At 43.3% G+C, this 14,472-nt stretch overlaps 1 protein-coding gene across 2 annotated transcripts in view; it reads right to left on the bottom strand.

The window, feature by feature from the left end:
- Positions 1-14,472, bottom strand: part of ARHGAP6 (Rho GTPase activating protein 6) — a 472,720-nt gene that overhangs the window by 35,929 nt on the left and 422,319 nt on the right. For both annotated transcript variants that reach the window (XM_044911567.1, XM_044911568.1), the window contains 5 exons: positions 12,389-12,645; positions 10,062-10,257; positions 5,180-5,235; positions 2,448-2,598; positions 1,246-1,394 (listed from right to left, as the gene is read on the bottom strand). In XM_044911567.1, the coding sequence (XP_044767502.1) occupies positions 1,246-1,394; positions 2,448-2,598; positions 5,180-5,235; positions 10,062-10,257; positions 12,389-12,645 (809 nt within the window). The remainder of the gene's footprint in view (positions 1-1,245; positions 1,395-2,447; positions 2,599-5,179; positions 5,236-10,061; positions 10,258-12,388; positions 12,646-14,472) is intronic.

Genomic DNA, 14,472 nt, shown 5'->3' with positions numbered 1-14,472 from the left:
GGCTAATTCAGGAAAGTTCCATTCTCACACCAATAGCGAGGATGACGATGAGAAATGCAGAACTGCCTTTCTGGATTAAAGTGAAAGAAAAAAAAAAAATACATGACCAGGATTTTTAGGAAAGAAATTTGATAAATACAGAACTGAATCCACCATAGGGCTGAGCTCTGCTTAACAAGGATTTAAAAGAAAAGTTTCTGTGGTGAATAAGTTTGGAATGCCTTTGGCCTCTTTGTGTTTGATTTATAATGAGTGTTAGCACAGGAAAGGGTCTGAGATCACCTGGGGAATCCAAGGTCAAGGAGAATGCATCTGCATTCTGACTGCATCGTATCAAAAAGGGAAACAGAGCTCTTGTTAAGGTGAAGATTAAATAGGTTGCTTGTTGATTGGTCACCTAAAATTGAGGCCAGCATCTCCTTTGTCCAAGGGTGAAACCAAAAACTACCTTGAAGCATATGGGTGTGACCAAAGAGAAATGGAGCCCAGGACCTCAGGTGGCCAGGGGGTGGGGTCACCCTAGGGCCCGAGTGGGGACCAGGTTCAACGAGAACATCCCAGGAGGGCCCATGGGACTGTGCAGAATCTGTCCAGTAGCCGACCCCCTGTGGCATCCAGATGCATGGCGATAGCAGATCAGACCTTCTAGTTCCTTCTGGTTCCTTCTCCACCTGGTTTGGAAGCGGGACTGACTCTCCATGGCTTTAAGCCAGTCGATTTTGGGGGAGGGGTTTAAGGAGAGAAAGGACCTCTCAAAAGGAGGAGACTAGACCTCTAGCTATAGGGCAGATGGGAGCTTGAGGGACAAACAGGAAGCATAACGAGGTGACATCACATTTGGGCTCCAAGTTAAGGAAGCAAATCAAATTAATGACAAGGACAGCAATCTCCCCCCACCCCCATTACTCCATTTTTTCATGATTGTAAACTCCTCCGGAGCTCATTGCTCGTCTTCTTCACACAAATGGAAATTCAAGGTCTTGCGTAAAGCATCATCAGGGAAAATGACAGCCTTGTTTAGAAGCATTCTGGCAACACAGGACGTTAATGGCCTATGTGCTCTTAGGAACTGTCCCTCCCGAGAAAGGCCTGCACTAGTTCTCTTTTGACATCAATAGCTGGGTCAGGAAAGGGCAGGTGTCATTTCCTCCAGGTGAAACAGCTCATCAAACTGATGGCCCACTCTTCTACAACCGGGAAAAAGGAGGAGTCACAGCATCTAGGGCCGCGGGGGGCGCATCATACCTCTTGCCCATCCTTGCTGACGTTGTCATTGGCATGCCTGGCCACCATGGAGAGGAACTGCAGGAGGCGGTGGAGGGTGTCGCAGTTACAGGGAGGTAGAAGGTAGATGAGGAGCTGCAAGGTGCCCAGTTGTTCCTCTGGTTCTAGCACTAAGCAAGGCAAAAGGAGGCATTCTGAGTTAAGTTAAAGGGGGAACTCCCACCATTCAGGTTCTGAGAAGAGGCTCCTCCCCACCCCTTTCAGAAAGGGATTAGCCAGGCCAGCCACATTCCACTCCAACCATTCTCCCATTGGCTTAGCAACTTAGCGCAAGGTTCTGTGACGGACATAAAGATAAGATAAAGTCGCCCTGGGGAAATGAAACATCTAGAGCGAACATTATCATCCCGGGGAGAAAGGTAGCTTAATTTCCCTTACTTGCTTCTCCCTCCCTTCCCTGGCATTACTCATCATTTACTTTGTGGATTGCAGTCTTTCATCTTCTGTAAATATTTACTAACAATGACTGGGAGTTGGTGAACATTCTAAAAGTTGAGTTTATAGCAGATTTGAGGCCCTTTTCTGTTGAGCAATCCACAAGGAATTGACTTTTTGTTGGCAATAACCAAAGACACGGCACAATGACAGTGTCTTCACTCTCTTCCGTGATCCTGTTTTAACTGTGGCACTGGAGGAAGAGAAATATGGAGGCTGTCACAGCTCTGGCCTGTTTCTCCTCCTCTCGTCCTCCTTTTCCCCTCCATGCCATCTGGGTCTATAGCCCTGGAGCAGCCATATTGAAAGCCCTGCCACTGGGCTATGTCATCCTGCTTTCCCTGGAATGTTGCCTGCCCCCTTTTCTCACTCTGGGTTCCTGTGGCTCCCTCTTTCCGCGTAACCAGAAACGCAAACTCATTTTGAGGCACAGACTCAATGTGAACTCTTGCTGTTCCTCCAAAGCATCAGTTTATAGCACTTTCTACTGCGCTGGGGTCATCTGAAAGCATCCCAAATTCTTCTTTATTTTATGGCAACTTTCTCCTTGCTAATTCTCCCCAGGGTAGATCTCAGAAAATTCCCCCAATACCCCACTCATTAGAGACCAATAAATAAGAACAACAACAAAAAACGTTATTGGGAAACACATGCACAAGGGTCGTCGAGTGAGTCGGACATCCCAGGAAATCCCAGGAAGTGTTCCTGCAAATGGCCGTGTTACGCACAGAGAGTATTGATGAAGGCTGTGTACAGCTCCCTGGTGAGAAGGGGGTCCGGCATGTCCCTGAGGAACTCCTTCAGCAAGGCAGCAACATCGTGAACGCTGTGCTCTTCCTCCAGAGAGACATCGACCCCACGGTCAAATTCCTCACGTAACTGGAAAAATAATGGTTCAAGTGGCAGTCTTATGACACCATACCTCAACGTTCAGGGCCCAGCAAACCAAGTGTGGGGACATGCAGTATCTGGTCTTAAGCTTATACAGACACTGGAAAGGAGAAGAAAACAACATTTTGCCGTGATCTACAGAGTCTATGCAATCCAGCCATGAATATATATATATTATGCATTATTAAATAAATGTATCTGTAGGTTTACTGTTAATGATGCAAGCAGAAGGGCTGGAGAATGACATCCAGAAGATTGGGAGGAAGAGCTGAGGGGTTAGGTCAAGGGTAAATGTGGGAGGGAGGAATTCATCTATCATCCAGCAGTTGTGCATGTCAGTGATCCTACCAGGTTGGAATTTTGACATTTTACAGAAATACTCAACAAGAAAGCAAGATTTTTTGCTGCACATGATGAAATTAAAAACCCTGATAAGCCCTTTGTGACTAAGGCTTGAAAGATGACAATTACTAAAAAAAAGCTGTCTTAGATTTGTCAAAGTAGCCTTATTAACAATTCCCAAAAGGATTCCCTGACTTAATCGTTATCCTGGGTTTGTCAGCATTTATGACAACACGAAAACACGATAGCAAGACGAAGGGAGTCATAACTCTACACTCGACATCCACGACCGACAGCTCAACTTCTTTGTATTGTTTTCTAGTGTAGAAATAATTCCGTGAGTTCCTGAATCTCCTCTATGCAATAAGCTTCTGTAAGAGTTTATCGGTTCAATTACTCATTCACCCATTCATTCAACTTCCTGCGTACCGGGCCTTGGCACAGGGTCTCAAAGTACACTAGGGAACAAAGAGGCAACGTCCCTATCCTCCCCCAGCTCTCAGGCTGGTGAGCAACTGGTAATCCCATAGATGATTAATTAGCTGTTAATATTGTGACAACTGTTCTGAATAAAAAGTGTAGGGTGCTAAGAAGTGATGTTCAAGATAAAATGGTAAGTTAGGGCATATTTCACACTAGGAATCGAAGTCTCAATAACCACAAATCACATTTTGATTGGAAAATCCTTAAATAAATCTCTATGCCAAGGTTTTCCCTTTGGTGGATCCAGATATAACTGAGGGATAATTTCGGCCACTAGCCACCTCTCCACCTGATGAGAATGCCCATCACTGTCCCGAACTGCTCACTGATTCCAGGCAACTGTCATCAATGTATAGTAGGCAGCCAGAACGGAAGTCTCCCACTTGGCACCACTCCTTCCTCTGATCATTCAAACACGCCACGTTTCTCTCCTGAGCACACACACATGAGCAGAAAGAACGGACCGTGGAAAGAGGCTTAATCTCAATTGTGGGATCTTGAGTTTAACATTGATCTTGAACTGAACCGGGAGTAAACTGTGTGATCTTGAATTAAGTTTCTTAATTTCTCTTAATTTCTCCAAGCCTCAAAAGAAGTGGGTGAAGGGGCTCCTCTCACAGCTGGTGGGTGGAATCAATAAGGAAATGTTTTGAAAATATTCTGCTGCTCTGCTCAGGCGGGAGGGCCCCCAAATGTTATCATGCTATCTTCCTTCTTGCTAGCCCTGTGGCCAAATGTTAAATGTTCCATAGTCTCTTAGGTGACTATTGAAAATAAAGGCAATCCACCAAATAAACAGAAAAAGGACTCCTTTGGGAAGCCCCTTTTATCTTGACAAAAAAGAAGTATCAGGAGGCATTTATTTCAGTTAGTTTCAATTCTATGAACAAATATTTCTTCAGCTTCATCAACTAAAAATTATTTTCATTTGGCTTCATTTTTGAGTTGCTGAGTTTCTTACTTCTTTCTGTTGGGACCAACAGAGGAAACATCACTTTTTTTTTTTTTTATTAACATATAATGTATTGTTTGTTTCAGGGGTACAGGTCTGTGATTCATCAGTCTTGAAACATCATGTTTTAATTTTCTTTTAGCCAACAAACGAATTCTTTTTTCAAAGGGAGGTTTGCCTTTTGTGAAGCCCTCATGAACACAAATACCTGCCCCCTCACAGGAACCTATTCCCGAAGGTCTAGCATCAAACTTCTGTTGTGAGAATGTTGCACAGTGCTGAAGGAAACCAAGGAGCAAGGTCCCCATGAATAATGAGTTGGGGGGGGGGGGTCAGCAGTTCCACGGAAACGTAATAAGAATGATTTCTTTTTGAGAAAGTAAAACTGTAAACATAGCACCTTATATGAAGGGAACGTTAATGGCATCATTCATATTGCATTTTAGTAAAAACAAGTGTTAAACAATTGTCTTCTATTTATTATCCCTTCCTGATTAGGTGCTCTCTGAATCTCCTGCTTTTAAAGTTTCAATAAGAGGTTTATAAATTAGTTTTGTTTGGCTGGACGTGCCAAACATTTTGATTCCAAGGGTTTGATCCTAACTCCATCACAACCTTTCTGAGCTTCTCAGTTTGTTGCCTTTGACCTCTTGGGAGTCAATTACACTGTAATTGGTGGGAGGATACAGAAGAGCTACTCCAAAATGAATTTGCAGAAGCTGCAACTTTGCTGGAGGTAATTCAATTGAAAGTGAAGTGAAATGTACAATATAGTCTTCACTTTTAACTTACTTGTCTCACTCTCTTTTTTGAGCTTCCAACTCGGAATATCCCCACCGTCTGGAGGCCTGCAAAGAAGCAAACAAAATCAACAGTCCTGTTTCATGGCTCGCAACTGGAGGAAATCACCAAGGACATAGAATGCCAGCAACATGCACAACAGTAACAGCACAACAGCGTGCACGAATGCTTGCTTAGTTATCCCACATTAGACTCTGCAGGTGCCTGAAGCTTAGCCCTATAAGCACCAGGGGCACATCACATTAAACGATTCTGAGGAAAAACTTTTCATGTGATATTATGTATTCCGCATCTTCTCCACATGAAAAAAGTAACATTTTCTTCATCATTCAGAATAATTACTTAAACATGCATTTTTTTAAAAAATTTTATTTATTTGACAGAGACACAGCGAGAGAGGGAACACAAGTAGGGGGAGTGGGAGAGGGAGAAGCAGGCTTCCCGCTGAGCAGGGAGCCCGATGTGGGACTCGATCCCAGGACCCTGGGACCATGACCTGAGCTGAAGGCAGACGCTTAGCAACTGAGCCACCCAGGCACCCTTAAACATGTATTTTATATGAATTCTTAGCTCTTTATCGATGTTAAAAATAGGTATTTATTGTTTCACTGATTATAATTAAAACAAGTACTTATTAAAGAAAATCTATAAAGTGCAGAAAAATGTAAAAGATAATATACTTTTAAAAATACCCGATGTAGAAATAACCACTCTTAATATTTTGTTCTATTTCTATCCAGTCTTTTCTCCATGTATGTGTGTGTGTATTTTTCTTTTTACATAGTTGAGCCAGAGTTTTCTTTGACTCAGGTTTGATTTTTTTGGGGGGGGGGACAAGAATACTTCCTAAGAAGTATTATGTACTTCCTTCCTTCAGGGGGCACAGAATGTCTGAATGACTCTCCTTTTCCTATGCAAGACATTAATCATCGCCACTGATGATCATCATCTACATTTATTTTTTTATCGGTGGCTCATTTTCTCTTCATTTGGGATAATCGGTTATGAGGGCGATGCTGGTTTGGAGCCACCAATGGACATTTTGTAGCCACGTGAAGAGAGCCGGCCTGAGAGTAAAGTGCAAATAGACTCATGCTCTCCGAGCATCATTTGAATCCTGGATCCAGCTGTGCCTGAATTTAGATATAATACTGAGACTTGCAGTATGTAAATAGGATTTTTTTTGGGGGGGGGTGCTTTGCTTAATCTAATTTTATCTGGGTTCCTCTCTCGTGCCACTGAAAGAGTTTGGACTAGTACAACATATAATCACATTGGAAAGAATTACAATCTTTATAGCATTATTTCTTTTCATCCAGAACCAACGTAAACATCTTAATTTGTTTAAATCATGTTTTAGATCTCTTGGTAGAACTTTGCAGTTTTCTTTATAGAAGTTTCCTGCTTCTTCTTACAGATATTCTGGGTATATTTTTGATATTAATAGGAATGAATTATTTTATTGTTAGAGTATATAACTGATTACTGCTCTTATATAAGAAATAGGTATCTTTTGTAAATTTATTTTATGGCCTTGCCACCTTATGTATTAAGTATAATCCCTTTTTGGTTTGTTTTCCAGGGCTTTTTAGTTAGAAAAGATAGCATCTATAATTACAAACTCATTTATAAATGTAATTATAAATCCATAAATCTCATTTATCAGTTCTCTATCTTATAAATGGTATCCTGAACTTCCAGAATAATTTGACAGAATCATGGTGAGAGGCTAATTATTGCTGATTTGCATAATCACATGTTGGCGCTTGCCCTTGGGTAGGATTTTGTTCTGCATCTATTTTCTGTAAACTTCTGTACCTTCCTTGTTGCTGCTCTCAGTTTGTCTTCCTCACAAGTGAGGCCAACCCCTAGCCTAAGCTATTGCTTCTACCTCTCTGGGAGCTTGTGAACAGGATAATTGAGCTATTTAGAATCATTCCAGAATTATACTTTTTCACCTGCAAAAGGAGCATAATGAGTATCCGCCTGAATAGTTATGCAATGATTCAATTAATTAAGGCATATAGAGTTCTTCGAATCATACCTGGCATCTATTATATAGAGAGAAACAGACCCTGATTGAACTGAATGAGTCTCCTTTGCACAACAGAGAAAACTGTAATATAATAGCAATTTTAATTTTGGCTACATTTATTTTCTTAGTTTCTGATGGCTTCTGAAGAGTTGAATTTTCTACATAAGTGAAATATCATAAGGGCATTTCCTACACAGGCGGGACTATTCATTCACCTGAATCCCTCCAGACTCTTCAGAAATGCCCATTTCAATGACATTATCTCCTCAATTACAGTACTTTTTCGCTCGGCAAAAATGACTGTAATTGAAAAAATAACGAGTTAGTGATCAAGTGCTATAGTTCCTATGTATTTCAATTGGTTAGAACCTGTTTTAAGTTTTTAAAATATGTATTTGTTTGCTTGTTTGTTTCTAGGCAGAGCAACTGACAGCCTTCAGAAGGCCAATGCCATTCTCACATAAGAGAGAGAGATGGTGATTTTTCTCAAAGAGCAGATACAGTCCAGGCATTTAGTAACCTCGACTTAAGACAGTCACTGATAGAACCAGGCGTCCACCCAAAAAGGCACTGACCTGGCAAAGGAACGTGACTTTGCTCTGGCCTGTCCCAGAAATCGACGCGATCACCTTTCTCTCCTTTTCGTCAGAAACTGGAATGGAAACATGACCCCAGAGCACTTGGATCTCAGGCTTAGGGAATTCAAGGAAAGAGGGCAGGCAGAATAAGCAGGATGCCCCACCCTACAATCAGCCCAAATCCCAGAAATGCAACAGGGCTTGAGTCTCCACTATGTTGTCTGGTTTTGGTGGTGGTGGTGTTTTTTTAAATTTGTGCTTCTGGGAAATTGAGGATGCTTAAGGAATTTTGAGCTAATAGTACAGAAAGCATCTGGGTGAAGTGTAAGTGGGGAAGGGTGCTATATACAGACAGAGTCAAGATAACTGTTCAAGACCAATTATGGAGGGAATGAAAAGATCTTCGACAAATGTTTATAAGGCTAAAGTGACTCAAACTCTTTCCTACCCATTTGCCAAACAGGCAAATAAAGTCTTATGAAAGAACTGTTTTTGAGGCTTGCTCCTTTTTCATTGGTTTCAAGTGACCAAGATTAATATCCGTTTGCATTTGAATATGTCTTGTATTTTTCTGGAGCTAAACACCATGGAAACCGGGAGCAGAATCAGGTCCTTGAAAAGATAATCTTCTTTCTTTTAGGCCCTACACTGCATGTTAACCATTCCAAAAAAGAAAGAACCATCCAGTTTTTTAGTAAGCTTCAAGGAAATACTATTTTACAAATTATAATTCATGAAAATTCATTTTCAAAAAGAAAATAGAAAGACATACCAAGTTTTCTTTCACATAAGCAGTTACTCAGCCTGGCACTGGATTTTTGCAGGATTGGAGTAGAATTTTCTCACTTAGGACTCTTTAAACTGCTTACAGTTCACTCTCTACGTTCTTTATAGGGAAAAACTATAATTATAAAAGTATGAGTCTCTTTTTCTACCTCACAGTGAAATTTAGGCTGAATTTACATATTCGCAGTACTGAACACTTTCATTGCTAAGCTATTTTAAAAAATAATTCCGTGCAAGTAATATTTATTGAAAACCTACATTGTATTAATCATGATACTAAGTGTTGGGAATTCGAAATGACTAAGGCATTTTCCTTGACGCCCAGTGTGCTTTCCCAGGAGAAGAGACAGATAGATACACACATACACACAGGTACATATAAAAATTTTGTATAGAGGGATGCCTGGGTGCCGCAGTCGGTTGAGCATCCGACTCTTCGTTTTGGCTCAGGTTGTGATCTCAGGGTCGTGAGATCGAGCCCCGTGTCAGGCTCCAGGCTCAGTGGGGAGTCTGCTTGGGTTTCTCTCCCTCTCCCTCTCCCCCTCCCCCCAGTCGTGCTCTCTCTCTCTCTCTCAAATAAATAAATCTTTAAAAAACTTTGTGTAGACAAATAAACCTTCAATGCATATTAACTCTGTTAAGTCATCCATATGTTATCTGGTGATTAAGATATTTAGATATCTCCTTAATCATTTTTTACAGTCCCACTTATACTGAAAAAATTAGATGAGAATATTAACAGTAGTTATGTCTCCATGATAGCCTCAGAATTTGCTTTGCTTTTGTGTTTCTTGCTTTATTACAATGAGTGTATTATTTTATAGTGAAAAAGCACAGGAAACACATTCAGGTTATGGAAATGGCAGTTTGATGAGCCAAAAGTCTACATTTCAGAAAAACTTTTAAAGAAGTATATATTGAAGTCAGCACATTAATTGGAATAGAGTTGCTAAAGGGTCATTATGAAGAAGTTTGAAGTGGACACCTTTCCATAAAAACGCAAACAGCAATATAGAAAAGCTGTTGTCAAAAGCCACGTCTTTTCTATTCACTTAAGGAATGTTTGCAAGTCTTTTTTTTTTTTTTTTTTTTTAGAAGCTGGACTCTTATTTTTTAAAGGAAGCCTTGCTAGTAATGTCGATGCATAAAAAAGATAAAAGTGGCTGGGCTCTGTTTGAAGGGAGGCTTGGGGACAGACCCAGCCCAACAGATCTTGGCCTCCAGGCTCACATCTGAGGACCCTTGGGTGCTGGGCAGCCTGAACACCATCGAGTTGATTTTTGTCCCCCACAATCTTGTTTAGCCCAGTACTCTCTGAAGCACACACTCAGATCTATAAGCTTTCTTCGCAAAGGAAATTTAAGCCCAGAGTCTGAGCAAACAAACAAAGCATTGAACTTGGGTGCTTAAATCCATGAAGCTTGAATAAATGAGAGTCTCTCATACTCGATCACTGCCAGACAAGTCTGCTTACCATGTTTTTCTAGATGCTGACAGCAGCTGTCCACCAGCCTGGGGACCTGTCTGTAAATGGGATTCAGACTGAGTTTCTTATCTCTGGCTTTTTCTTTTTTACTCTGAGCCTCAGCAGGCAAGGAGAGTTGTAATGCTTCTAGCAGTCGAGACTGATTGTCATCAAGATCTGTGATAGAATCCACTGACATCGCGCCCTGCAAATCATACACAGACGTGAACAAAGAGCGTGGATGGAGAAAACAAGAGCAAGTTCCCTCACACGCTAGCCAATAACGCTTTTGCCCAGGACTGTGTGTCACCCTTGAAATAACGCCACTTCATTCAATCACGCTGTTCGTACATTAAAAGGAAAACGGCCAATGCCTCTTGAAAAGGTGAGGAAACTACCACAACAAGCTAAGGGAATGGCAGTTACAATTTCCACAAACAACATTCGCCAGTGGAAGACGAGAGAGGGCGGACATCGAGTTGTAATATTTTGACCCAACCACTTCATTTGTTGAAACAAGAAAAAAATCACATACATGCTCGATGAATGAGGTAAAGTCAGAGAAGCCTCGCAAATAAAAACCAAGCATCTCAACTATGACTCTAGGAAGCAGATTTTTAACATTGGATTCCATGGAACAGTCTCAGTTGGGTTTCCCCCAGAACTGGCACAAAGAACTTTATCAGGGACATGGTCCCGGGAGACAGCTGTAGGGGGTGGGGGAACGAGAAAGGGGAGGGAGGGCAGCGGATGAAGAGCATCACCCAGCCTATGACAAGCCCGTGGGCAGCTGGTGCCCAAGCACCCTGGGGACCTCTGGGAGACAGTGTGGGTCAAGCACCTCAGAGCTAACTGTTCTGGGGAGCAAGTGTGCTGGGCTATTTATACCACAAGCCTCAAGAGTCATTGATTAAGGGCAACTTCTGGTAGGGGCCAGGAGGTGACGTTCAATGTCTCGGCACTTGCAGCCTATCACCTGCGTGAGTGGGTGCCTCTGGCCATCAGAGAAAGCCCTTGGCAGGGGTGAGGTGCTGGCAGGTGGAAGGAGGGCTCTGGCATGCTGGGACTGGGAAAGGCCGAGTGGAAGGGAGCAGGGCACCGGCCGTGTCTACACGGCCAAGCCCCCCCCACCACCCGCCCCCGATGAAGCGGAGAGGAAGGGGCTCGCTGCTGGTATCCTAGCAAGGCCTGGCCAGAGGAGAGGGCATCTGGGAGGCCCGCTGCCTGGGCCCCAGATTCCCAGAGAGCTCAGATGTGGAGTTTGGGGGTTACAGCCTTAGGACACGCAGTCTGAGAGATGATGATAAGACTGCAAGAACAGTTCCATCACATACATTTAAATATCCTGGAAAGTCATCATTTCTCCACTTTTAAACACAGCCAAAGCCTTGAAAAACAGCGGCGGCTCAGGTACCCCTTTATCTTGGAGAGGTCTCGAATGTGGATTTTAAGTGGGAAGTGTTTGGGTTTTTTTTTTGGGGGGGGGGGTTTCAGTAGGGCAGTAGTGAGTGGCTGGAGGTGGCAAAGATTTGGGGGTCTCCAGGCGAGAGGAAAAGGAGAGAAGATCTCCCAGTGACTTAGGAAATTTTTAGAGATGCTTATCAACTGACTCAGCCGATCACCAACCAGGTTGCCTGAGAATTCAGCTTTCCTGGATTGAAACAGGGAATCTGAAATAAGAAATAACACAGTGCCTAGAACATAGCACTCACTTAATACATGGTACTGTGCTCTTAGAGTATTAATTTGAAAGAGGACATACGTGCCCTTTCTCTCTCTCTCTCTCTCTCTCTCTCTCTATATGATATATGATATATCAGATATCAGATATATGATATACAATATATATGTAGGTTTCTTGTGGGAAAAAAAGCTCCATTGATTAAAAAAAAAAACAAAAAAAAACTCATCACTTACGAGGACTGGCAGCCGGGTGGCTGGGGGGCCAGGTGTGGTTCTTGGACTAGAGATGAAGAGAGTAACAAAACCACCCGGCCCTGGTCTCCAGCCTCACAGTCTCGAGGGCAATTCTGGTGGTAGGACAGAAGATGAAGCTAGAGCACGGTCAACAGTGATGTTGTAGAATGTTCAGGACATCACGGGGCACACACATGGGGAGCCAAGGGGGGCACCCAGCAGCTCTGAGAGCGGCCGGAAAAAGGCTTTGAGGCTGTGTCATGTGCCCCACGGTCCGGGGCACGCTGTCCCCGAATGGGGTCACTGACAGGTCCCTAGACTCCATTTCCAGTTTTCCCAAGAGCAGAGGTTCAGAGAATAACCCTGTAATGCTTCGGTTGTTTTAGCGGTGGTGTCAGAGAAAGTACTGGCCAACTCACCCTCCTCCTGGCCCGAGGAGCCGGTTCTGGGGTGTTCGGGGACGTTGACTCATTTGGCGTTTCCGAGGTGGAGCTGAGAGATGAGTTACTGCTTGAGAGTTCTTTGTTTTGTCTTTTACTTCCAAACGGGAGGAGGGAAGCCACAAAATCAGACGCATCCTTCTGCTCGTCCCTCTGCGAGTCCTGCTTGAGTTTATAGGCCCGGTCATTTGCAATGACTTGGGATAAGGGCATTCCAAATGCCTGGGGGATGAATTCTGCAATCAAAAAAACAAACACTCACTTTCAGACATGACTGGGCCAGTGAAGGCTCTCACTCACGCTTCAGACCCAAGGGCAGACGTAGTCAAATGACCGTTTCCTGAAGAATTGATTCTTCAATCAAAATACAGGGATGACTTCTGTGTGTATCAGAGTGGCCAAAGTTTCTATTTCTATCAAGTAGGCCGGTATGTACAAAGAACGTGGGTTTTTAGAAATCTAGGCCTCTCGTTTTTTCCCCCACATATCTCAAGTATGTTTTAAAGGAAATAACTTTATGGATAAATGTGACATTTTTGATAGACTGTACACAATGCTTCATCCTCACGAGGACACAATTTTATAAACTGTTAGTCTTTGAGGTATGTGTCTCAAGAGCCCCCAGAACTTACAAGGCGTGAGAAGGCTGTGTGCATCCGTTTATTCCACAGGGACTCACTGAACAGCTACCACGATGGGAGTACAAAGCTTACAGGAGGCGTAGTGCTCGCTCTTGAAGGGTCCGGAGTAAGGGGCGGGTGGGGGAGTGGGAGTCAGATAGGTAAATAATTACACAGGTGGCTGTTGGGTGTTACAACGGAGAGATGCCTGGAGCAAAGACCTAAGTTCAGTTAAGTGGATCCACTTTGGGGTTCCCAGTAAAAGAGCCAGTACGTGAGTGAGGACCCGAGAGGCAGGGGAGCAGCTCGGGGGGAGTCTGCTTCCCCCCCGCCCCCGCCCCGTGTTCCTTGTCCCCCACAGGCTGCCTCCAGTTGCTGGGCTGAGGATGTTGCTCTCACGATCTATACTCAAGCCATTCTGCCGGCCCATGTAGAAGTAGACTCTCACCACTAAATAACCAGTGAAGGGCCCGAGATACAATGTGTTAAATCCCCTAGTAAGGACAATTTGGGGCAAGGAGCACAGTGCAGAAATCTACCTCTTTATTTGGAGATGGACACACAGTTGCTTTCTGAATCGCTGATCCATATGTATGCACCTACATTGTAAGCACACTGATCCTTAGGGCCAGGCATCTTTTGGGCACTATTTTAGATTTATGCTGAAAAGCATTCATAATTAGATTAAATGCATTATTTCTTTTAGACTCAAAATTACATCTCCTAGCAGCAGAATATGGGAGTCTAGCCTCTCCCTTGTTTTTATAACCCCTATGAATAAAACCAGAATGATCAAGGGAAAACAATTCTTTCTTTCTTTTTAAAGATTTTTATTTATTTATTTGAGAGAGAGAATGAGACAGAGAGAGAGAGAGCATGAGAGGGGGGAGGGTCAGAGGGAGAAGCAGACTCCCTGCCGAGCAGGGAGCCCGATGCGGGACTCGATCCCGGGACTCCAGGATCATGACCTGAGCGGAAGGCAGTCGCTTAACCAACTGAGCCACCCAGGTGCCCAAGGGAAAACAATTCTAAGGGTTGTTTGTTCTTTGAAAGAAAAGGCTAACTTTAAGTCAGGTAGAAAGAGGCTTTAAAAGGCTTTTTTCCTTGATCCATGGCAACATTTTAACATCACCGGGCTGATGGCCAAGTCTACATTAAAAGCAGAAATGGCATTTAAGAAGCCTGCACCTTTGGTTCCATCAAAACATGCAGTCTGTTTTGAAGCGAAAAATCAAAACGTCAGCATTTTGGGATTTTCGGAGGATGCTTACCATTCTCGATCGACAAACTAGGTGGCATACGATAGTAATACAAACAAAACTTTTGGCATGTTTTTGAGTGATCAATGTAGCCAGCGTAGCAAGACCCAAGACTCACTATTGACAGAAGGCCATCTTCACTACTAGCACAGTTAGAATACCAGATCGCGAGCCATGCACCCTG

Source organism: Neomonachus schauinslandi, chromosome X (assembly GCF_002201575.2).
Source record: "Neomonachus schauinslandi chromosome X, ASM220157v2, whole genome shotgun sequence".
In the NCBI taxonomy this organism is placed as follows: domain Eukaryota; kingdom Metazoa; phylum Chordata; class Mammalia; order Carnivora; family Phocidae; genus Neomonachus; species Neomonachus schauinslandi.
This window is presented reverse-complemented; position numbering and strand designations above follow the sequence as displayed.